The sequence below is a fragment of the Hyla sarda genome, chromosome 5 (assembly GCF_029499605.1).
Source record: "Hyla sarda isolate aHylSar1 chromosome 5, aHylSar1.hap1, whole genome shotgun sequence".
Taxonomy (NCBI): Eukaryota; Metazoa; Chordata; class Amphibia; order Anura; family Hylidae; genus Hyla; species Hyla sarda.
Genome location: NC_079193.1, coordinates 328,256,442 through 328,282,135, shown reverse-complemented (window position 1 = coordinate 328,282,135; position 25,694 = coordinate 328,256,442). Strand labels below are relative to the sequence as shown.

General features: G+C 42.4%; 1 protein-coding gene across 6 annotated transcripts in view; it reads left to right on the top strand.

Annotated features, from left to right (window-relative positions):
• The window catches only part of NIPAL2 (NIPA like domain containing 2), a 187,191-nt gene that overhangs the window by 123,334 nt on the left and 38,163 nt on the right, over positions 1-25,694 (top strand). For all 6 annotated transcript variants that reach the window (XM_056522367.1, XM_056522369.1, XM_056522370.1 and 3 more), the window contains exon 6: positions 25,007-25,103. In XM_056522367.1, the coding sequence (XP_056378342.1) occupies positions 25,007-25,103 (97 nt within the window). The remainder of the gene's footprint in view (positions 1-25,006; positions 25,104-25,694) is intronic.

The following is a 25,694-nucleotide window of genomic DNA, read 5'->3' as shown; positions in this document are numbered from 1 at the left end:
GTGGATACAGTCCTAGGAAAGAGTCTCCTAGGACTGTATCCACCTTTTCCAGCCCACCGGAGCACCGGAAAGCTGAACTCATTAATGCAGGATAAGTCATCAACTGCCGAGCCGAGAAGTTCGTGAGCATGTGTCCCGATCTGGATCCACTGTGGAGGAGTGAAAATAAAATCCCTGGAAACCTGGTGCAAACACTCCAAAATAGATATGGGTGGACTGAAGCGTATGGATGCCAAGATTATTTGGATATTTGAAAACAATAAAAATTCATGTACAGCAGCAGAATGCGTTTCACAGCGCTCCGATTCAGCTTACATCTGGCATCAAATCTGGCTAGATTTGTAAAAGGATGCAATGACACCATGTATACTTTTAGATTGAATAGAGGTCTGCATTCATTGCCTTGGAAATGTAATATCACTTGGCAGCCTTACACTACTATATTGGGATCCCAAGGTAGGGACCTTGGGGGGAACTTCTCAAGCGAAGTTGTGGTTTGCCTCTTTTGTTAGCGGGTTTGGGTTTTGTCGGACATGCGTTAAATTGATCAATTTAGCGCACGACATGTAGTCATTTTAGTACAGGTTAAACAGCATCCAATAATTGCTCTGTACAGACACCTTTCTAAGTGTGGGTTGGGGTTGCGTAGCTTTGTGCCTTTTGAGGGCTCTTTTTGCCAGAATTATGCGACTTTTTAAAAAGACGCACACAGTAAATTTATGACCGCTGCACAATCCAATAAACTGACTAATGTAGAACAACTTACAATTTTCTATATTTCAAAAGGCAGCCGCTTTTATCACAAAAAAAATTGCATCACCAAACAACTGAAACAAAAATAGACCAAAAGAACCTTCGAACATAACGATAAATTCTTCCCTCTTCTTGATGTCTATATTTCATAATGGGGCATACGGAAGGGGACTGTCTTCATGAGACATCTCTTTATGTATGGGTCAAGTTTTTAGGTGGGCCTACATCCACGTGAATTTCCATTTAAGAATTTTTTACCATCCAACCAGAGCAGCACACACATTGGCCCCCATTTACTATTGCAAACCCGACATGTTTTGTCGGGTTGTGCGCCAGATTCTGTCACAGTGCGCCAGAAATTCTGTCTGCGCCAGATTTTGCGCCAGAATTGAAAAAAAACCCTGACTAACTCTCCATTTTGCTAAGAAAACCTGAAAAAGGGGTGTGGCTGTTGGGAAAAGGGGTCGTGGTCTCTGAAAAGTGGCGTGTTCCCGACATTTTCACAAAAACCCAACATATTTACTAAGGTTTCCACATAAAATGTGGTTGATTTGAGCTGAAGAAAACCCGACAGATCAGAGCATGTGTAAAAAAAGCAAAGTGTAGGGAAAGTGGAAAATGTAGGGAAACCTTAGTAAATACTAAGGAAAATAAATTGTAGGGAATTAAAACCCACAAAGAAAACTACACAACACTCTTAGTAAATAAGGGCCACTGTGTACTAGATAAGACTGGTAGGAACGCTCTAAGTATAATATAGAGATTATGTTGTTCTTTAAGGGATTAGCATTATATTTCCATGCAGTCTGTAGAAAAGGGATTGTGTTGTACTATATAAAATCCAATTAGCACATGAATTTGAACAATGAAATATACATAGATAAAGCCCATTTTAGAGAGGGAGATTGACACTTGAGTGTTTGATTCCATTCTCTTATCTTCATGTTGTAGCCTCTATTCTTGCCAAAACTGACGTGTTCGGCTGATTTAAAGACAACATACACATTGAAAAGGGGTAAAAAATGATTTTCATGTACTGTATGTTAGTGCTTACCTGGAACTAAAATGTTGCACAAGTTTCAGTCAGACCCCTAAATCTCAGTTTGCAGCCTGCTCCTAGGTTCTAATGTGGATGTGCCCCCCCCCCCCCCCCCAGTAATGCATGCTGTATGTGAGGCTTGTGTGTCCATGAGTCTACAGTTTGTAAGAGCCAAGTACTTCTATCTTTGAATACTGAATTGTGTGCTCTTTCCTCCCTATCTACAGCCTTTGTGAGCTGCCCTCCATGTATGATCTCCCAACTCTCCACTCTCTTGTCTGCTGTGTACATCTCCCTCCAGCTTCTTGCTGCTATCTCTAATATTGAAAGAAATAAGGCAGATGGGTGACTTTCCTAGACTGTAAAAGAGGAAATCATAGGGATTGCATTTAGATAAAACATTAATAAAAAAAAACTAAAATCAGTACCAAAGCCTTAAAATGTAATGTGTATGACAACTTTTAGAAAGCATATGGCTGTAACAACAAGAAGGCACTCACACTTACGGACAAGGAGGCGGAAAGAAAGCCATATCAAAGGGGTACTCCGCCCCTAGACATCTTATCCCTATTCAAAGGATAGGGCATAAGATCTCTGATCGCAGGGGTCCTGCTGCTGGGCCCCCCCCGCGATCACCGTGCAGCCCCTGGCATTCTAAACAGGTGCAGAATTCCCATCCAAATCTTTTATCTTATAGATACACAGTACTGTATATAATATAAAATCCTTTTTAGCATCTAACTAGGTGAGCCATACTCCAGCGGCTTGGACTGTGTGATGATACCTTTGCTCCTGCCTGTGAATGTATTCTGCTCGGGGAGAAAGCACTTGTACAGACTTGTCTCTGGTTTGCTAATGAACATCTACATCATCCAGAGGTTTATTAGTAAACTTCAGCTGAGCCTGTACATGCGATGTCTTGAGCATTGGGACTTTGCGGGCACTGTAGGATTTTAGTCCTTCATGGTTTAGTATGTTACCAATTGTTTTCTTGGTGACTTTGGTCCCAAATGCCTTAAAGTGTAGCTCCCACCATCCTTTTTTTTTTCTGTCCCTGCCAATTGCCCATCTATCCCTAACCCCTGCCTTAAATTTTTTTAAAATAATCTTAGAAATGCCTTTTTGTCTGCCTGGTAGTGCTCACTTACCAGGCAGACTTCCCCAGCAGGCACAACGTCACTGATGCCTGCTGGGGGGGCCGACTTCCGCCCTTAGTTCACCTATACAGGGTGCCTCCAGCTCACCGAAGCCCGCAACCCGCTCGTCATGATCATTATAACTCCACAAGGTGAGATCTTACAGGAAGCCACCGACCAAGGGAGATTTACAATTATTTTGTGTTTCTTTCATTTGTAAATAATGGCACCAACTGTTGTAAACTTCTCCCCAAGCTGCTCGGCGATGGTCTTGTAGCCCATTCCATCCTGGAGTAGGTCTACAATCTTGTCCCTGACATCCTTGGACAGCTCTTTGGTCTCAGTAATGGTGGAGAGTTTGGAATCTGAGAGTGCTTCTGTGGACAGGTGTCTTTTATATAGATAAGAAGCTGAGACTAGGAGCACTCCATTTAAGAGAGTCCTTCTAATCTCAGCTTGTTATCTGTAAAAAAAAAAAACACCTGACAGCCAGAAATCTTGCTCACTCATAGGGGATCAAATACTTATTCAAATCAATTCAAAACCTATTTGAAATGTTTTTCTAGATTTTTTGTGGTTATTCTGTCTCTTGCTGTTTATATAAACCTTCCATTTAAAATTCTAGACTAATCATTTCTTTGTCAGCGGGCAAATGTACAAAATCGTCAGGGGATCAAATACTTTTTCCCTCCACTGTAAGTTTGTTGCAGGTCAACAGGTAGAGGAACACAGGAGGGCCGGTTTTCACTTGATCCATCAAAGTTTTTCACTTGAGCCATCAAGTACTAGACATGGTTAAAAGTCAACATGTGTTGTCAACACAATGTTAAACATATGTTTGCAGTTCTGTTCCATCCACTGAAAGGATTATACCATATCAAATCTTATTTTGGATCCTACCACACCATTAAAAATTCATTAGATTATGACTTTGATTGTTTATCTATAAAGCAGGAACGTTCTGACCTTTGCAGCATGGAAAGTTAGCGGAATGGATTACAGCCACTTTGTCACATGCCAGGCTGCTCAGAGATGAAATAAGATGTCTTGAACCAATGATAGGCAGAATTTCTTTATTAGTACTTTTTATGCTTACGTGGATTTTTTTTTTTTTTTTGTATAAATTACAAATCTGTTTACAATTTTGCATGCTAGATTTTTAATGCTGTGAAAATTGTGCCTGGATTTGTGTTCTCGAAAACTGGAGGAATGAGATGTAGAGATCCCCAACTCCTCAGATTTTATGGCCATGTTTTTTTCTCGTACAGGGACTTTGTTAGACGCAAAGCAAGGTTAGTTGTCCCAATCAGCTCATGCTGCCGTAACCTGCATTCTCCAATCACTAGAAGAATTTGTTTCTATTCTTTTTCGTCCGGAGAGCCCACGGACGGCACTAGGACTGCGCCGACTGCTTTGCCGTCCCCATAGATGGCAATGCATTTTTGAGTGGATATGCTAAAAGATTCTGTACAAGCCTGGTCCCTCACATTTATTTACCTTTCTGGATAATGGATGGTGAAATATGTTTTAAAGATTTTACATGTGTACCCTGTTTACACGCCAAAAAAATTTACAATGGGGGTTTGCACAAATTTAAAGAGGTATTCCGCCCCTAGACATCTTATCCCCTATCCAAAGGATAGGGGATAAGATGTCAGATCACCGCGGTGCCGCTGCTGGGGACCCCCGGGATCCCCGCTGCGGCACCCCGCTATCATTACAGCACAGAGCGAGTTCGCTCTGTGCGTAATGACGGGCAATACAGGGGACGGAGCCGCGTGACGTCATGGCTCCGCCCCTCGTGACATCACAACCCGTCCCCTTAATGCAAGTCTATGGCAGGGGGCGTGACGACCGCCGCGCCCCCTCCCATAGACTTGTATTGAAAGGGGCGGGCCCTGACGTCACGAGGGGCGGAGCCGTGACGTAACGATGCTCCGGCCCTGGTATTGCGTGTCACTACGTGCAGAGCGAACTCGCTCTGTGATGTAATGATAGCGCAGTGCCGCAGCAGCGATCCCCGGGGTCCCCAGCAGCGGCACCGCGGCAATCTGACATCTTATCCCCTATCCTTTGGATAGGGGATAAGATGTCTAGGGGTGGAGTACCCCTTTAAGGTTTTGGTAAAAATTTAGTGCAAAAGATTTGATTTGATCTTCAACATAAGGCCACTTTTTACTTGCCACAATTTCGGTCAGTATTTGGTAAGTTATTTAAGTCAAAACCAGGAATGGTTCACTCCTTGCTTTGGTTCAAAATACTGACCAAAATGCTAAATGTGTATCCAGAAAAAGGATTGAAGCAAACACAGAAAAAAAATGATGGAAAGATGCAAACCATTTCCATGTTTTGGACCCACTCCTAGTTTTGGCTAAGAAATTCTGATATCTGACCAAAGAGGTATTATTTCTTTTTGAGGAAAGCACCAAAAGCCGTCTAAAGACTTATAGGCCAATTATGCTTCTATAGGAATTTAGGAAGAAGAAAATGAAGGGTAAACTCTTTGGTGCCACCTTTAAGGGTGCGTTCCCACATGGCGTATACGCAGCGTATTTCATGCTGCGCAAAATTTACAGCAGCAGTGGGAATTACGCTGCGTATTCCTTGCTCACTATACACACAGGGCTTTCCGGCGGCAGCCCTATGTGTGCAGTGAGTGTTGGAGGCGGAGTCACAGTCCGCCGACACACGGCCCCGCCTCTAAAACTCACTGCACACATAGGGCTGCCACTGGAAAGCCCTGTGTGTATAGTGAGCAAGGAATAGGCAGCGTATTTCCCGCTGCTGCCGTAAATTTTGCGCAGCGTGAAAGCCATGTGGGAACGCACACTAAGAGGTAGATTTAATTCAAGTCAATGTTTGGCTCCTTTAAGAAGCCTTAAAGGGGTACTCCGGTGAAAACCTTTTTTCTTTTAAATCAACTGGTGCCAGAAAGTTAAACATATTTATAAATTACTTCTATTAAAAAATCTTAATCCTTCCTGTACTTATTAGCTGCTGAATACTACAGAGGAAATTCCTTTCTTTTTGGAATGCTCTCTGATGACATCACGAGCACAGTTCTCTCTGCTGATGTTATTATAATAATAATAATAATAATAATAACGCTTTATTTATTGTTGTCCTTGAACCCAAGGCCCTAGCACTGCAAGGGAGCAGTGCTAACCACTGAGCCACCATCCTGCCCTTAGCATACATCTGCTCTGCATGGTTGCTAAAATGGGCAGAGATGTCAGCAGAGAGCACTGTGCTCATGATGTCATCAGTGTTCCAAAAAGAAAGGAATTTCCTCTTTAGCATTCATCAGCTAATAAGTACTGGAAGGATTAAGATTTTTTTAATAGACGTAATTTACAAATATGTTTAACTTACTGGCACCAGTTGATTTAAAAGAAAAAAGGTTTTCACTGGAGTACCCCTTAAAGGGGGGTACCCCACTGGAAAACATTTTTTATTAAATCAACTGGTGCCAGAAAGTTAAACAGATTTGTAAATTACTTCTATTAAAAAAATCTTCCAGTACTTATCAGTTGCTGTTATGATCCGCAGGAAGTTCTTTTCTTTTTGAATTTCCTTTCTGTCTGACCACAGTGCTCTCTGCTGACACCTCTGCCTATTTTAGGAACTGTCCAGAGCAGGATAGGTTTTCTATGGGGATTTGCTCCTACTCTGGACAGTTCCTAAAATGGACAGAGGTGTCAGCAGAGAGAAGTGTGGTCAGGCAGAAAGGAAATTCAAAAAGAAAAGAACTTCCTGTGGAGCATACAGCAGCTGATAAGTACTGGAAGGATTACAATTTTTAAATAGAAGTTATTTACAAATCTGTTTAACTTTCTGGCACCAGTTGATTTAAAAAAATGTTTTCCAGTGGAGTACCCCTTTAAAACAGGACTGGGATTTAATAAGTCAAGACAGAAACTCTCTTAAAAGAGAAATGGGATGTTAGATGGGTACGTTTTCCTTGAGAGTTGGGTAACTTGCCCTTTGGGGGAGTTTCTGGTTTGGCTTATTATATCTTAAATTCTGATGCAAAATACTGTCCAGGCTACTGCCGAGTGGGCTAATGGTACTGAGTCTTCAGGAAGACGTACGATAAAAGTGTTTTCTGCTTCAACAAGTGTAGCTTATTCGTTGTACAGTGGTCCCTCAACATACGATGCTAATCCGTTCCAAATGGACCATCGTTTGTTGAAACCATCGTATGTTGAGGGATCCGTGCAATGTAAAGTATAGGACAGTGGTCTACAACCTGTGGACCTCCAGATGTTGCAAAACTACAACACCCAGCATGCCCGGACAGCCAACGGCTGTCCGGGCATGCTGGGAGTTGTAGTTTTGCAACATCTGGAGGTCTGCAGGTCTAAGACCACTGGTATTGGAGGTTATACTCATGTGTCTCCGCCGCTCCGGACCGTCCCCGCTCGTCACCGCTGCCCTGGATGTCGCCTTCCATCGCTGTCGCCGTGTCCCCGGGGTGTCCCCGACGCTCCGGCAAGGCCTCTGCTTCCCCGGCATCCTCGCTCTCCGTCGCCCCCATCACGTTGCTACGCACGCCGCTCCTATTGGATGACGGGACGGCGTGCGCAGCGACGTGATGACGACGATGGAGAGCACCGACGATGCAGGGGATCCCGAAGAGGACACTGCGGAGCCCCGTAAACGGCTATCCGGTGGGAGCTGAAGCAGTCTGCGCTGCCGGATAGCCATTTATGCGATGGCCCTGACATACAAAAGCATCGTATGTTGATGCTGCCTTGTACATGCGATGGTCTCTGAGAGGCCATTGTATGCTGAAATTATCATATGTCGGGGCCATCGTAGGTCGGGGGGTCACTGTATAATGAAAAGATATGTAGCTTTCCTATATACTTTGTGTATCACATTCATAAATTATTCTTGGGTTATTAGGTTCCTTAGCATTTGGGTGGTTTATTCCTGTGTAAGGGAATTACTAAACTGGGAAGAACCTAGCTAAACCATTTTTTTATGTGGCAATGCTAGCCTCCAGATAAGTATAGATTGGTTATTAGAGATGAGCGAACTTACAGTAAATTCGATTCGTCACGAACTTCTCGGCTCGGCAGTTGATGCCTTTATCCTGCATAAATTAGTTCAGCTTTCCGGTGCTCCGGTGAGCTGGAAAAGGTGGATACAGTCCTAGGAGACTCTTTCCTACGAATGTATCCACCTTTTCCAGCCCACCGGAGCGCCTGAAGGCTAAACTAATTTACCCAGGAAAAGCCATCAACTGCCGAGCCGAGAAGTTCGTGACGAATCAAATTTACTGTAAATTCGCTCATCTCTATTGGTTATAACTAGCCTGAATGTGGGGCCGAAATATTACTAATACGGACCGAAATATTACTAATATGGACTCGCATTCTAGTTTGCCTGCACTTAATTCTACATTTGATGTGCCGCATCTATTTCTTTTGGGAATATTTTAATAATTATACATTTTCAAATACAGAAATTATAGGTGCTGTCACTTTAAGACAATCCCTTTTTGAAATGCGTCCTGCCTTATGATCAATGGATCACCAAGGGTCCGGCTCAGCTGTTATAACCTGAAAATGCTAGCCAGCTGGCCACTGTGGGGGAAATGTGATATTACATTTGGCTAACCATGTAGTGATATGACGTCTATGTTCAGAGTGAGAACCACTTTTTATCAGCGTCTCTCCGCTCTGTCTTATACAGTAAAAGGGGTGCTAAGTCCTAAGACATTCTCATCCCCATATAAATACCATACAGCCGATTTATCTGCTAATATCACATTTTTTGCTATGTTGGAATATTGGAAACGTTTGAATTTAAATGTTAATTAAGGTTAAAGGGGTACTCCGGTGAAAAACTTTTTTTTTTTTTTTTAAATCAACTGGTGCCAGAAAGTTAAACAGATTTGAAAATTACTTCTATTAAAAAATCTTAATCCTTCCTGTACTTATTAGCTGCTGAATACTACAGTGAAAATTCTTTTCCGTTTGAAACACAGAGCTGTCTGCTGACATCATGACCACTGTGCTCTCTGCTGACATCTCTGTCCATTTTAGGAACTGTCCAGAGTAAAAGGAAATCCCCATAGCAAACATATGCTGTTCTGGACAGTTCCAAAAATGGACAGAGATGTCAGCAGAGAGCACTGTGCTCATGATGTCAGCAGAGAGCTCTTTGTTTCAAAAAGAAAAGAATTTCTGCTGTAGTATTCAGCAGCTAATAAGTACTGGAAGGATTAAGATTTTTTTTAATAGAAGTAATTTACAAATCTGTTTAACTTTCTGGCACCAGTTGATTAAAAAAAAAAAAAAAAAAAAAAAGTTTTTCACCGGAGTACCCCTTTAAATAAACAATGTAAATAAAATATAATTTCATACACAAAGCTGCTTACCCCAGAAATGTCTCCAATTCATGGCCCGATTAGGTCATTAGACAGAATAGTTATGTAATGATCGGGATTTAATGGAATCAATGGGCAGGGCTGACTAGCTATCTGGGGACATCATTAGTGAGGTGATAGAATATCCGTACTGTCAGGAACAGGATAAACATCACTTCCATCTAGCCAAAACAAATTGAGAAATAGTTTTTTGTACTCATCTTGTCATATGGTAGTACAAAGGTATCTGTAAAAATCTGGAAAATTGATTCAGAATAGATCATTATGTTTTCTTGTCTATAGTATGGGAACAGACAGTTTTATTATTTCTTACATCATGTTCCATTTCTATGTTACTGGGGCCATGTGTGCAGAGGTTCCAAACTATTTCTACTGATCAAATGCTCTACATCAGTGGCCCTCCAATCCTCAAGGCCCACCAATATTCTGTTTTGTTTCCAGTTACTCCATTGGAATAGAACAGGGAAAAAAATCAAATCCAAGACTGTTTGTGGACCTTGAGGACTGGGTTGTTCAGCTTTCAGGTGCTCCGGTGGGCTGGAAAAGGTGGATACAGTCCTAGGAAAGTGTCTCCTAGGACTGTATCCACCTTTTCCAGCCCACCGGAGCACCGGAAAGCTGAACTCATTTATGCAGGAAAAGTCATCAACTGCCGAGCCGAGAAGTTTGTGACGAATCGAATTTACTGTAAGTTTGCTCATCTCTATTGGTGACCTTAGGTCTCCAGTATATACATATGAATTTATTATATGAACAGGTTGGATGCACTGTTACTTCTATTCATTGGAAATGGTAGGGAATGTCTCCCTGTACCCTGATGCAGGAACACTTATCCCCTGATCGCTGCGGGTCTGACCATTGGGATCCCTAGCGATCTCCTGCACGGCACCCTGGCAGTCCCCAGAGACGGGGTGTGTCGCCCTCCGCGTGAAGCTACAGCCGACACGCCCCATCCATGCATTCGGGTAACTCCAGCTGTCCCTAGAGATACATGGGGGGCGTTTCGGTTGCCACTTCATGCAGGGGTCAACACGCCCATTCCTGCAGGGCATGTAGGGGACCAAGGAAGGTCCCAGCAGTCGGAACCCCGCAATCAGACACTTATCCTCTATCCTTTTTCCCTCTAAATAGGTACAGAACAATTTCATAATACATCTTTGGTCTGTATTGGAAATATCCTGCTATTTCCATACATCTGTAGACCACAAAGTAATGTTAATATTTTCTGGATAAAAGCGTGCAGACATCATCCAAATAAAAATTGGTAGTCTTCTTCAGTAACAAGTAGTAGATGCAATTATTTAACCCTGTGACTCTATGTTGCCCTCAAAAGAGTGAACTCGACTGAATGTAGGTACAATGAGAGAAATTTTACTACTTTGTAAGCAATTAACTGTTGTGACTGTATGGAAATGTCTGTATTCAAGAGTGCTTGTAATATAGGAGATTTCAACCATATACCTGGATCAGCTATGACATAAAAACCACGGACAGGTTATGTGAATATAAATGAGTATCTGATCACAATGGCGCCTGTCACAGGGTAGGATATATTAGATAGAAAGTAAGCTGTTGGTTTTTGAAGTTGATGTTGAAAGCAAGAAGAACGGACGTAAAACCATAAAAATGGTATGCTATAAAGGCAGTTGCCTCTTTCAGAAGGATAATGTACCCTGCCACACTGGAAAAAAATATTCAGGAATGGTTTGAGAAATAACTAGAGATGAGCGAGTTTTTGAAAAATTAAATTTGCCAAATTTTCCAAAAACATGGCTATTTCTGGGCTACAGAGAGCCTCAATAGGGGTGTAGAACACTATGCCTTGTCGTAACACACATAGGGAGTGTGGTGCTGTGTTAGTGAAATAATACTGTTATTCAGTATGACATGCAGATTGTTTGGGAAATGTCCTTCATGCCAAGAGAATGTAATGACAAGAGTTACCTTCCATTCAGTACTTCTTATCTGGCTTTTATGTATCAAAATTAGTTATTTAAATTCTATAAAATTTTATTAAAATTTTACAAGTCACTCTTCATTAATTATAAAACTTAAACGTCTTTAACCCATTATGGACTCAGCCTATTTTGGCCTCAAGGACTCAGCAAATTTTATTTTTTCATTATCTTTCTTCCTCCTCGCCTTCTAAAAATCATACTGCTTTTATATTTTCCTCCACAGATGAGTATGAGGGCTTGTTTTTTGCGTGACCAGTTTTCCTTTTTTAATGACATCATTCATTTTACCATAAAATGTATGGCACAAGTAAAAAAATACTATCTGGTAGGGAATTTCACCATGATTTAAGAAAACAGGACAAAACCGGTGGTCACACAAGAGGAACTCGTGTCCACTTTGGACCCACCAGCTATATGTACCAAAGTCCACATTTTTCCCCACACACCATAAAGGGTAATTTATTGAAACTTTTTACAATCTAGTGGCAGAAGAGTTTAGAAGCATCAACAGCAAGTGGAAGTATAGGAGCAACCTTACATCCACCCAGGAAAAGGCTTTGAAAGATCTAGCCCAAAACAGGGACATTGTTATCCGCAGCGTGGATTAAGGAGGTGGAGTAATGATACAGGATCGTTCCACCTATCTTGCTGAAGCTTTAAAAATTATATCCGATCAAGACTATTGAGTTACCCACAGATCCAACAAAGAATGCCTATGGAACAGAAGAAATGTATTACAGACAGCATTGCATTTATATTGTCACATAACTATTTCACCTTTGAACAGAAAACGTTCCTTCAAATAATGGGGACCGCCATGGGGACTCGCTTTGCTCCAGTGTTTGCAAACATTTACATGGGGGCCTATGAAACTGAATATATCTATACCAACCATCCATGGAGTCAGTGCATTACCCTTTATAAAAGGTATATCGATGATCTGCTTTTTATTTGGGATGGATGAGAAGAACAATTCATCTATTTTACCTACTACTTGAACACTAATGATTGGAACCTCAAATTGTCCAGCAAATGGGCGAGGGACGAAATGGAATACCTTGACCTTGAATTAACATCTGAGGGCCCCACCATTATCAACAAGACATATTTCAAAGCTGTAGACTGTAACAGCCTGCTTTATTACAAGAGCTGCAATTTTGATTAATGGAAGAAGAGTGTGCCCTATGGCTAGTTCCATAGTGTCAGTCAAAACTGCACGAATGATTCTGATTTTCAAACACAGAGTAAAATCATAACAAAAAGATTGCGAGAAAAAGGATATCCTAAAGGTATAATACAAATAGCCCAGAAGAAGGCATTAACATCTCGTCACACAATTACCAATAACAGCACTAAAAAGATATAATTGGAAAAATTCAGATTTAATTTTATAACAGACTTTGCAGCAGGATATAAGACTGTGAAAAGCATCTTTTCTACACATTGGACTATATTGAGACATGATCCCATTCTCAAGAAAATCCTACCTGGATGTATGTATAGGAGAGCTAGAGCCATCAAGAATAACATTGCTCCAAGCTGCCTATGTAAGATTGAGAAACAGAGGAATGACACCCCTTCTGTGAAAGGCTGTTTTAAATGCTATAACAAAACCTGTAAACTGTGTAACAGCATTAAGAATGGCGGGAAATTTTTCACCTGCAACCAGACAGGTGAAAATTTTTAAATCAAAACAAAAATGGACGGCGATTTGTCATTTGTAATCTACCTCCTGGAATGCACATGTTCACTACAATACATAAGTCGGACCACACAACAACTGAGGAGTAGAATCAGTGGTCATAGGTATAATGTGACACATCAATTTTCCAAACATAGTGTATCGCGGCATGCAATGGAAAAACATAACAGCAATTTCCAAGAATTCAAAGTGACTGCACTGGAACATATTCCAGAAGATACTGATGACCACTTTGCCAAACTTTGTAGACGTGAGTCCCATTGGATTTATAAAATGGATACTTTGTACCCATCTGGACTTAATGATTGCCTGGACCATGTCTGAACAGTTACCAACATACAAACTCACAGACAGCCCTTTAATATACGCCATTCATTTCCTACTTCTATCAATAGAGTATAGACCATCTATTGTGTTTGTGTACACATATATATATATATATATATATATATATATATATATATACAAAAGCAGAAGGAGAGCAGCACATCCCCAATATAAGGTGCACGGGTGCCGTCAGCGTAGGGCCCACGTTCAGGGATCCATAGAATAGTAGCAAATAGGCAGCAGCAACTCCATAAAGTGCAAAAAAAGTGGATTTTATTCACACAACGTGAGGCGACGTTTCGGTTTGCTCACCAAACCATTTTCAAGCAACAAATGACATAGCCAGTGGGTTTTTATGGTCACGCAGGACCAATACAATCATTAAATAACTAAGTGCAAAAACATTATTATAAAACATCAGCTTAAATATTATGTGCACAAAAGTGCCTAGTGCTATAGAGTAAGGAATATACATGTATATCCAGTGCACGTATATATTAAAACATTAGGTTTATGTCTATAAAAAGTATATTCCTATTAATTATACGACAAGTGCAATTGTGACATCATACATGTGTTTTCAGATGGGCGGGGGGATAGATACACTCACCATTGTTGCTATGTTCACTGTATTCCATGCGGACGCCGGAGTTCGGCATTTCCGGTACGGGGCGGCCGAGACCGGAAATGACATCACACTGTGAAGTCATGTGAACTAGTTGCTAAGTTACGCGTATACAATATCTTGCGCATGCGTGTTGTGCAAAACAGAAGCTCGGGCGCCATCTAGCAGAAGGGCAACTGCAATTTGTAGCCATACAGCAATCTCCTACGTACTTGCAATCTGCACAGGGCTATTCAGTGGTGCGGCAAATGAATGACGCACACACTGTAGCCACTCCAGGCAAATCCGGGGTGTTGCCATAGGCAACCACACCCGAATGCATACGGTGCCATGCAGTACTACTTGGAGAAGTATAGCTAATATATATGAGGCACCATGAATTCTACTAAAGTACAAGCAACTGGAATATTAAATGACATGCAATAGATAGAACGGCAGGAAACAGTGTTATTGAATAGGTGAGCGATCTTCCCATCCGCATATCCATCTGTAATAATGAGAAAAAGAAAAGAAAGTTGTTAAAAATATTAAGATATAAAAAAATAATAAGAAAAAATCAAACATATACAGAGACCCATGTCACAGAATTTTTTATGCATTATAGATTTCATGAGTGATTTTAAAATCTACGTTCAAGCCATTGGGTTTAATCGTATTCAATTCATAAATCCACCACAGCTCTCGTTTTTTGAGAGCTGCAGTGCGATTGCCACCCCTCTTCAGTGGAGGAACATGGTCAATAATGCAAAAAGTTAAGTCTTTTTCACAGTGCCCTGCCTCAATAAAGTGGCTGGGTACAGGTAAATCTGTTCTCCTCTTTCTTATAGAGTACCGGTGTTGGTTTAATCTAGTTTTTACACTTAGGGTCGTTTCGCCTACATATAGCAGGTTGCAGGGACATTTCAATATATAGATCACAAAATCCGTATCACAAGTTAGATAGAAGTTAATTTTATATTTTTTGGTGGTGTCAGGGTGTCTAAATTCCGTCATTTTTGTCATGTAAGAACAATTAGCGCAAGTGAGGCAAGGGAAAGATCCCCTTTTCACTGTTGTTAATGATCTCTGTGTGGATTTTTTTAAAGAGACATCGGCTTTTACAATTTTATCTCGTAGATTAGGTGTCCTTCTAAAAGACATTAAGGGGGGTTATTAAATTCAGGAATGTTCTGATGACAATTCCTAAGGACATGCCAGTGTTTTCTCATTATAGCCGTGATTTTATTAGAGGCATCTGAATATGTAGATACAAATGCTATACGTTGTTCTTGTTTAGCAGTCTGTTTTTTTTGTTGTTGTCAACAGTGTTTTCCTGTCCATGGGTAGTACCTTCTCTTTACTCTCCCTGACTACTCTTTCTGGATAGCCGCGTTTTCTAAAATCATGTTTCATTTTTTCAAGAGCTGGTTCTACTTTATGTTCTTCACTAATTATTCTCCTCGCTCTAACCATTTGACTAGCTGGCAGAGAACGTATCATACTTCGAGGATGGTGGCTATCGTAGCGCAGAAGTGAATTGCAGTCAGTTTTCTTTGTATATATATCAGAGGTGAGTTTATTGCCATCTATAGATATAGTGGTGTCCAAAAATTGGATCGATTGTGGAGATGCCGTCAACGTGAATTTTATGCCATCCACCATATGTTTAAGTCACAATGGAACTGATTTAATTGTTCCATTGTGCCCCCCCAAATCAGAAAGATGTCATCTATATACCTCCACCACTTCAGCACAAGGCCGAAGTGGGGAGATATATAGATGCATCTCTCTTCCATCTGTGTGACGAATAAATGGCATAAAATGGATGGCATAAAATGGATGGCATAAAATTCACGTTGACGGCATCTCCACAATCGATCCAATTTTTGGACACCACTATATCTATAGATGGCAATAAACTCACCTCTGATATATATACAAAGAAAACTGACTGCAATTCACTTCTGCGCTACGATAGCCACCATCCTCGAAGTATGATACGTTCTCTGCCAGCTAGTCAAATGGTTAGAGCGAGGAGAATAATTAGTGAAGAACATAAAGTAGAACCAGCTCTTGAAAAAATGAAACATGATTTTAGAAAACGCGGCTATCCAGAAAGAGTAGTCAGGGAGAGTAAAGAGAAAGTACTACCCATGGACAGGAAAACACTGTTGACAACAACAAAAAAACAGACTGCTAAACAAGAACAACGTATAGCATTTGTATCTACATATTCAGATGCCTCTAATAAAATCACGGCTATAATGAGAAAACACTGGCATGTCCTTAGGAATTGTCATCAGAACATTCCTAAATTTAATAACCCCCCCTTAATGTCTTTTAGAAGGACACCTAATCTACGAGATAAAATTGTAAAAGCCGATGTCTCTTTAAAAAAATCCACACAGAGATCATTAACAACAGTGAAAAGGGGATCTTTCCCTTGCCTCACTTGCGTTAATTGTTCTTACATGACGATAAAATGACGGAATTTAGACACCCTGACACCACCAAAAAATATAAAATTAACTTCTATCTAACTTGTGATACGGATTTTGTGATCTATATATTGAAATGTCCCTGCAACCTGCTATATGTAGGCGAAACGACCCTAAGTGTAAAAACTAGATTAAACCAACACCGGTACTCTATAAGAAAGAGGAGAACCGATTTACCTGTACCCAGCCACTTTATTGAGGCAGGGCACTGTGAAAAAGACTTAACTTTTTGCATTATTGACCATGTTCCTCCACTGAAGAGGGGTGGCAATCGCACTGCAGCTCTCAAAAAACGAGAGCTGTGGTGGATTTATGAATTGAATACGATTAAACCCAATGGCTTGAACGTAGATTTTAAAATCACTCATGAAATCTATAATGCATAAAAAATTCTGTGACATGGGTCTCTGTATATGTTTGATTTTTTCTTATTATTTTTTTATATCTTTATATTTTTAACAACTTTATTTTCTTTTTCTCATTATTACAGATAGAATCAAAAGCGAATGACCAGGGAGTCAGGAGTTTGTCTGGCGCAGAGAGGAACCATCAGACAGCCAAGTAAAATCAATGGATTTATTAGATGCAACGCGTTTCGCTGCGCATGCGCAGCTTCATCAGGCATGACAAGGGAAGGCTGGTAACAGGTATATATACCTCCAAGAATTAACCATTAGAGTGCTTTTTGAAAAGAGTTGTTACATAGAATTGCATATCCATATGACAATATTATTGTCAAAATTATTGTCATATGGATATGCAATTCTATGTAACAACTCTTTTCAAAAAGCACTCTAATGGTTAATTCCTGGAGGTATATATACCTGTTACCAGCCTTCCCTAGTCATGCCTGATAAAGCTGCGCATGCGCAGCGAAACGCGTTGCATCTAATAAATCCATTGATTTTACTTGGCTGTCTGATGGTTCCTCTCTGCGCCAGACAAACTCCTGACTCCCTGGTCATTCGCTTTTGATTCTACTCTTATCCAGGAGGGCTGCAGTGGACCTTCTTCCATATTTCTTCTGCTCTTAACCTTGTTGTGTGTGGGCGCACAACCAACTTTGGTAAGCGGCTTGGGAATCACTGTCCCCTACCCCCACCTGCAAGATCTGCTGATCCCGCACATGAGGCGCCTTCCTTTCTTTCTCTAGATTTCATTATTACAGATGGATATGCGGATGGGAAGATCGCTCACCTATTCAATAACACTGTTTCCTGCCGTTCTATCTATTGCATGTCATTTAATATTCTAGTTGCTTGTACTTTAGTAGAATTCATGGTGCCTCATATATATTAGCTATACTTCTCCAAGTAGTACTGCATGGCACCGTATGCATTCGGGTGTGGTTGCCTATGGCAACACCCCGGATTTGCCTGGAGTGGCTACAGTGTGTGCGTCATTCATTTGCCGCACCACTGAATAGCCCTGTGCAGATTGCAAGTATGTAGGAGATTGCTGTATGGCTACAAATTGCAGTTGCCCTTCTGCTAGATGGCGCCCGAGCTTCTGTTTTGCACAACACGCATGCGCAAGATATTGTATACGCGTAACTTAGCAACTAGTTCACATGACTTCACAGTGTGATGTCATTTCCGGTCTCGGCCGCCCCGTACCGGAAATGCCGAACTCCGGCGTCCGCATGGAATACAGTGAACATAGCAACGATGGTGAGTGTATCTATCCCCCCGCCCATCTGAAAACACATGTATGATGTCACAATTGCACTTGTCGTATAATTAATAGGAATATACTTTTTATAGACATAAACCTAATGTTTTAATATATACGTGCACTGGATATACATGTATATTCCTTACTCTATAGCACTAGGCACTTTTGTGCACATAATATTTAAGCTGATGTTTTATAATAATGTTTTTGCACTTAATTATTTAATGATTGTATTGGTCCTGCGTGACCATAAAAACCCACTGGCTATGTCATTTGTTGCTTGAAAATGGTTTGGTGAGCAAACCGAAACGTCGCCTCACGTTGTGTGAATAAAATCCACTTTTTTTGCACTTTATGGAGTTGCTGCTGCCTATTTGCTACTATATATATATATATATATATATATATATACACACAGATAGTGTCATACATTTATTTTTATCAATCATGCACTTTACTTATCCCTAATAACCATGTACTTTTTCATGCTTTATTATATACTCTTATTTCTAGACCCAGCATAATTTATTTCCCTTTTACATGTTAGTCTATAGTTATTATCATCTATACACATCCATACCTCATAAATTATCCAAAATCTAGTGGGAGATCCCTGTATCCCTGTATATACACTGCTCAAAAAAATAAAAGAAACACTTAAACAACACAATGTAACACTTCTCAGTTCCTATGCCTCCTGGCTGATGTTTTGGTCACTTTTGAATTTTGAATAGAGCTTTCACTCTAGTGGGAGCATGAGACTGAGTCTGTAACCCTCACAAGTGGCTCAGGATGGCACATCAATGCGAGCTGTGGCAAGAAGGTTTGCTGTGTCTGTCAGTGTAGTGTCCAGAGCATGGAGGGGCTACCAGGAGACAGGCCAGAACATCAGGAGACGTGGAGGAGGCTGTAGAAGGGCAACAACCCAGCAGCAGGACCGCTACCTCTGCCTTTATGCAAGGAGGAGCAGGAGGAGCACTGCCAGAGCCCTCCAGCAGGCCACAAATGTGCATGTGTCCACTCAAACAGTCAGAAACAAATTCCATGAGGGTGGTATGAGGGACTGACGTCCACAGGTGGGGGTTGTGCTTACAACCCAACACCATGCAGGACATTTGGCATTTGCCAGAGAACACCAAGATTGGCAAATTCGCCACTGGCACCCTGTGCTCTTCACAGATTAAAGCAGGTTCACACTGAGCACATGTGATAGACGTGACAGAGTCTGTAGACGGCGTGGAGAATGTTCTGCTGCCTGCAACATCCTCCAATATGACCGGTTTGGCAGTGGGTCAGTAATGGTGTGGGGTGGCATTTCTTTGGGTGGCCGCGAAGCCCTCCATGTGCTTGCCAAAAGGTAGCCTGACTGCCATTAGATACCGAGATGAGATCCTCAGACCCCTTGTGAGACCATATGCTGGTGCGGTTGGCCCTGGGTTCCTCCTAATGCAAGACAATGCTAGACCTCATGTAGCTGGAGTGTGTCAGCAGTTCCTGCAAGAGGAAGGCATTGATGCTGTGGACTGGCCCGCCCGTTCCCCAGACGTGAATCCAATTGAGCACATCTGCGACATCATGTCTCGCTCCATCCACCAACGCCACGTTCCACCACAGACTGTCCAGGAGTTGGCAGAGGCATTAGTCCAGGTCTGGGAGGACATTCCTCAGGAGACCATCCGCCACCTCATCAGGAGCATGCCCAGGCATTGTTGGAAGGTCATATGGGCATGTGGAGGGGTTGATAAATTTGATTTCCATTGATAATTTGTGTGATGTTGTTGTCAGCACAGTCAACTATGTAAAGACGAAAGTATTTCATACGATTAGTTCATTCATTCAGATCTAGGATGTGTTATCTTAGTGTTCCCTTTATTTTTTTGAGCAGTGTAGAATATACCCCACATTCTGTCCATCACCCTCTCATATAGCCATACACACACGCAAATCATTTTCTGCGTGAACTCAGGACATGCATATCAATGCGCAAGCGCCCTGCCAGTATGAACTGTCATAGTCTCATACAAGCGCAACATTGTGCGCGTGCGCAGGACCGGCGCTTAGACTAGCTTAGACTACAGTACATTAATTGCGGAGATACGGCGAGTCGGCTATACTAATCATTCACATTGCAATACGCTATTATAATGGTGGTTCTTTCCCTGCACATTCAGAATAACTAATCACACAAGGTAATTTGTATTATTCTGTTTTTTATGTATGATTTTAATATACTTTTATGTTAACAATAGCTTTACTGCTTTTTTAATTATGGTTTTAGCGGGCATAGCTACAATACATTTTTAATTTAGAGCTATTGTATACAGACCACTTTTAAATATGTGCCTTGTTTACTTCGGCCGATGTCTGTATTCATACATTGGACGTCATTAGTAAGCGCAATCCGGACCTGCACATCATTCACACAGGGTGGCATGTCAATCACCAGATTTGCGCGCTGTCTCTTAGCCACTATAAATTGCAGATACCCCTTTTGTATTGTATAAGCCATTATTCATTGAAAAAGAGATTGTATTTCTAAACGCATCAGAATGGGCAAAATAAAGTATTAGATCCTATCAACTTTTGGATCGTGGTCCTTACTGCTTGGATTGCTCCGCATCTTGGCTTTTTCTTGGTCTCGGCTACCTGTTCCTCCATATCCTCGGATTGGCTTGGAAGTTCCATGACACCAGTTCCCAAGGGGCTACTTCATGTGACTGCATCAAAACGCTTATGGTAGTTGTGTATCTCCCACAACTCAAAAAGGTGAGCACGCACTCACCTTATGTATAGTGTTTAACTATTTCAACTTGTTACGACATACTGTCCCATGGGAAGCTCTGTTCTGCATTTTTCCCTGCATTAGATATAGTTATCTGAAAGGTGCAGAGTCCACCACTTGAAAAAGGAGGGACTGTAGCACCAGCAACATGGACAGGAGCACAATCAGATTCTGCGCCGTTGGATGAGTGGGCACATACTGTTGTCTCTTGGACATGGGTTCGCTGATGGATTGCTGGCAGAATGACTGACCTTGAAGGAGGAGGAGCAGGAGCATATGGAGCGACAGAAGATGGGTATGACAGACAGCTCCCTTCGGCTGAGGTGGTGGAGCCTTGGCTGGCTGAAACAGGGAGCGGCGTGGCACTGGGTCATGCAGTAGGCTGGACCACCACATCGGAGCCACGGTTCTCCAAGGCCTCTTTATGGTGACTCTGCATATGTTGACACAGGGCCGTGGTGCCAACATTGGGACCTTGGCCACTCTTCAACTTCTGCCAACACATCTTGCATGTGGCCAGGTTAACATCCTCCGGATGCTTGATGAAAAACTGCCACACCACCGCGTAGCTGATTTTCCCACCTACAGTCCGTACTAATTGACTGCTACTGCCGCCAACTCCAGGAATCCCTTTTCCACTACCTGCGGGGAAGGTAGGCTGCCGCAAAGCAGGTGGTCTACCCGGGGCACATTTGGCTTCAGACTTCCCACTTCTGCCAACCATGCTACCACATTGCTGGCTTAGCTGCTGCCTCACGGGCAACCTGCAACCCTCTTCCCCTGATGATGATGAAGCCCTTTCTGTACCTTGCTCCCAAGTGCGATCGGCTTCATCATTATCGAGTTGTGTCTGCACGTCACTGATGTCCTCAGGTTCCCCAACAGTGTCGGCTTTAGAAGCCTGAACGCTCGCAACACCACCTCCCACGTCACTCTCCTTATCACTACTTGCCCTCCTAACGGAGGAAGCGGCGGATGTCTCCTCCACTTCTTGGCTGGGCAGTAGCTGCTGGCTGTCCTCTAGTTGAGTGTCCTGACTAAATAGTGGAGCTGAACCCACAGTATAAGACAGAAGCAATGGGAGGACAGGGACTGCTCCCGGGCCATGCAAACTGAGGGTTGTGTCTGAGGAACTCACCAACTGTTGACTGGGGGTGTCAGATGTCACTTGATGAAGTGGATGACCGAGTTAACCAATTGATGACGGCAGATGGGTTACTGGTCGAGACACGACCGCTAGCTGATAACAGGAGCTCAGGCCTCTCGCTGCGACTCCTGCTGCCACTCGCTCCTAGTCTGCTGCAACCTCAGCCTGATGAATTTAGGCCTCTGCCACTTCTCTGTGCATGTCCTGGCACTTCTCTGCCTGACATACTTATACACCAGCTGAGTGCGTATGTAAGTATGCTCCACTACCCTTAAAACTGTATTAGACTACAGAAACAAGTGGGTAGCTTTGGCTGGCATTTCATAGTAACTAGGCCAAATTAGTTTTTCAGGGAAAAACACATAGGTGTGCGTACAGTTTACACTTATGAGAGGTGGACAATGCGCTATGCTTTAAATTGTATAAGGCTACAGAAATAAGTGTGTAGCTTTGGCTGGCCTTTCACTGTAACTGGGCCCAAATTAGTTTTACAGGAAAAAAAATGCATACCACCTTGTACGCACAGGTTAAACTTATGAGAGGGCAATAAGCTCCGCTTCGCAACCTGTATTAGGCACTGTAATCAGGTGACTATGGCTTTTCGTGCTCACCCTAACTGGCCCCTTTTAGATTTACAGTTGTTGTACACCCAACTGCAGCAGTACAGAATTGCTGTGTAGTAGAGCCCAGTACAGTATTATTAGGCACTAATAGCAGGTGACAATGGCTTTTAGTTCTCAGCCTAACTGGCCCCTATAAGCTTTAGAGTTGCTGTACACCCCAGTGCAGCTGTATATTACACACAAAAGTGCACTTTCTCTCTCTCTCTCTGTCAGTGCTTTACTGCAGTTATTTTGGCTTGTGCTGAATCGCTGCTGTGAAGCTGTTTTTCTGTGCACACTGCTCTATCTGTCTCTGCAATGAAACGCTCTCTCTGAAATAAAACTCTGCAATGCCTAGCCGCAAGATGGCTGCCAATTATATAGGGCTGTGACATCACAGGGGTGGCTGGCTGCTGATAGGCTGCATGCTGCATGTGATTCAGGGTCATCCTGCCTTCCCAGAGTTCCTTCCCCCATGTCCTCACATGTGGATCTGCCATTTTAGATGCCCTGGAGCCTGGACCGCACTAAATGGAGTTTAATGAAGCAATTTGTGCAATCGAATCGCGGCGATATTGGGATTCCTTGCAAAGCAAATTTTTCCTGAAATTTGTAACGAATTCGGATTTGTCAGATTTGATTAGCTCATCCCTAGAAATAATGGATTCAGGCAAATGTGGCACATCCTGGAAAAACAAGTCCAATTTATGGTGGTCACTCACAACTTTCAGGACTTAGAAGGGTTGTGCAACCATTAACACTTATCCCATATGCTCTGGAAAGGGAATAAGTATATGATCATGAAGGTTCCAACAACTAGGGCCACCCGTGATCTTAAAGGAGTACTCCGGTGAAAAACTTTTTTTTTTTTTTTAATCAACTGGTGCCAGAAAGTTAAACCGATTTGTAAATTATCAAAGTTTGACGAAGAGGAAAGGAGTCGCACTCACCACTGGAAGCAGTATAAAAAGTCTTGTCCTTTATTCACACCGGCAGAGTGGAAAGGTAAAATGCGGTCACACACGCGGGGAGTGAGAGCAGCCGCTCTCAAGATGCGGGGGCACACCACCAACGGCCGTTGGTGGTGTGCCCCCGCATCTTGAGAGCGGCTGCTCTCACTCCCCGCGTGTGTGACCGCATTTTACCTATCCACTCTGCCGGTGTGAATAAAGGACAAGACTTTTTATACTGCTTCCAGTGGTGAGTGCGACTTCTTTCCTCTTCATCAAACTTTGATATTTGAACTACCTACCTGTTTGGTCTGCACCTCCACGTAGCTAGGAAGATCTGCCTTTAAGGTCACAGCAGCGCTTTTCACCCCATGCATTGAGGCTGATATAGTGGACTAGCAGTGCCTGGTGTTAAACTTGTTCTTGCTAACTTCACACACGATTTGTAAATTACTTCTAATAAAAAATCTTAATCCTTCCTGTACTTATTAGCTGCTGAATACTACAGTGCAAATTATTTTCAGTTTAAAACACAGAGCTGTCTGCTGACATCACGAGCACAGTGCTCTATGCTGACATCTCTGTCCATTTTAGGAACTGTCCAGGTTAGAAGAAAATCCCCATAGCAAACATATGCTGGTCAAGACAGTTCCTAAAATGGACAGAGATGTTAGCAGAGAGCACTGTCAGCAGAGAGCACTGTGCTCGTGATGCAAAACTACAACACCCAGCATGCCCGGACAGCCAACGGCTGTCCGGGCATGCTGGGAGTTGTAGTTTTGCAACATCTGGAGGTCCGCAGGTTGAAGACCACTGGTATTGGAGGTTATACTTACGTGTCCCCGCCGCTCTGGACCGTCACTGCTGCCCTGGATGTCGCCTTCCATCGCTGTCGCCGTGTCCCCGGGGTGTCCCCGACGCTCTGGCAAGGCCTTTGCTTCCCCGGCATCCTCACTCTCTGTCACCGCCATTACGTCGCTACGCACGCCGCTCCTATTGGATGACGGGACGGCGTGCACGCCGACGTGATGACGACGATGGAGAGCGCCGACGATGCAGGGGATCCCGAAAAGGACGCGCCGGAGCCCCGAGGACAGGTAAGTGATAGTCAGCGGACCACACTGGGCACCGTAAACGGCTATCCGGTGGCAGCTGAAGCAGTCTGCGCTGCCGGATAGCCGTTTATGCGATGGCCCCGACATACAAAAGCATCGTATGTTGATGCTGCCTTGTACATGCGATGGCCTCTGAGAGGTTATTGTATGCTGAAATGATCGTATGTTGGGGCCATCGTAGGTCGGGGGGTCACTGTATAAGTCCTATGAGATGGTGTTCATGTTTCACTAAAAATGAATGTAGAGGAGGGAATAAAACATCATTTTCTGCTACAATTGGTTGTAACTTTTTGTGTTTTATTAGGTCTGATCTCTCTTTTAGGTCCTTGAAGTAATCATATTCTGTGTCCTGCTGTACTTGTACAAGAGGAGAGGAGTGAATCATATTGTGGTTTTGCTACTTCTGGTAGCTATGCTGGGTGAGTTCTCATTGTTTTCTGATGATATCAAGTCCTGGGCATCATTTTCTTCTCCCTTTTCATTACACTTTGTGTAAATCAAATCATCTGTTCTGATGGTTCTGTTTTGGTTGATGAGTGATTCACGTTATGTTCATCGTTCCACTCTTTAAGTTTTGCTTCAGATTTAGGTTTTTCAATGTTACGAAATTTACATTTATCCATTGTATAATAGAAAGTTATTCCATTCTTTAATGTAGACTGTATTTCAGCCTTTGTTACTAATCCTATTTTAGCAAGCAAGGATCTTGAAAGTGGCTGAATATTGGTTATATTTACAGGTTGACAATCTTTCTGGAATATATTAATGGACACATATGCAGGGCCCATACACTTAACCCCTTAAAGGAGTATTCCAGGCAAAAACTTTTTTTTATATATATATCAACTGGCTCCAGAAAGTTAAACAGATTTGTAAATTACTTCTATTAAAAAATCTTAATCCTTTCAGTACTTATGAGCTTCTGAAGTTAAGGTTGTTCTTTTCTGTCTAAGTGCTCTCTGATGACACCTGTCTCAGGAAACGCCCAGTTTAGAAGAGGTTTGCTATGG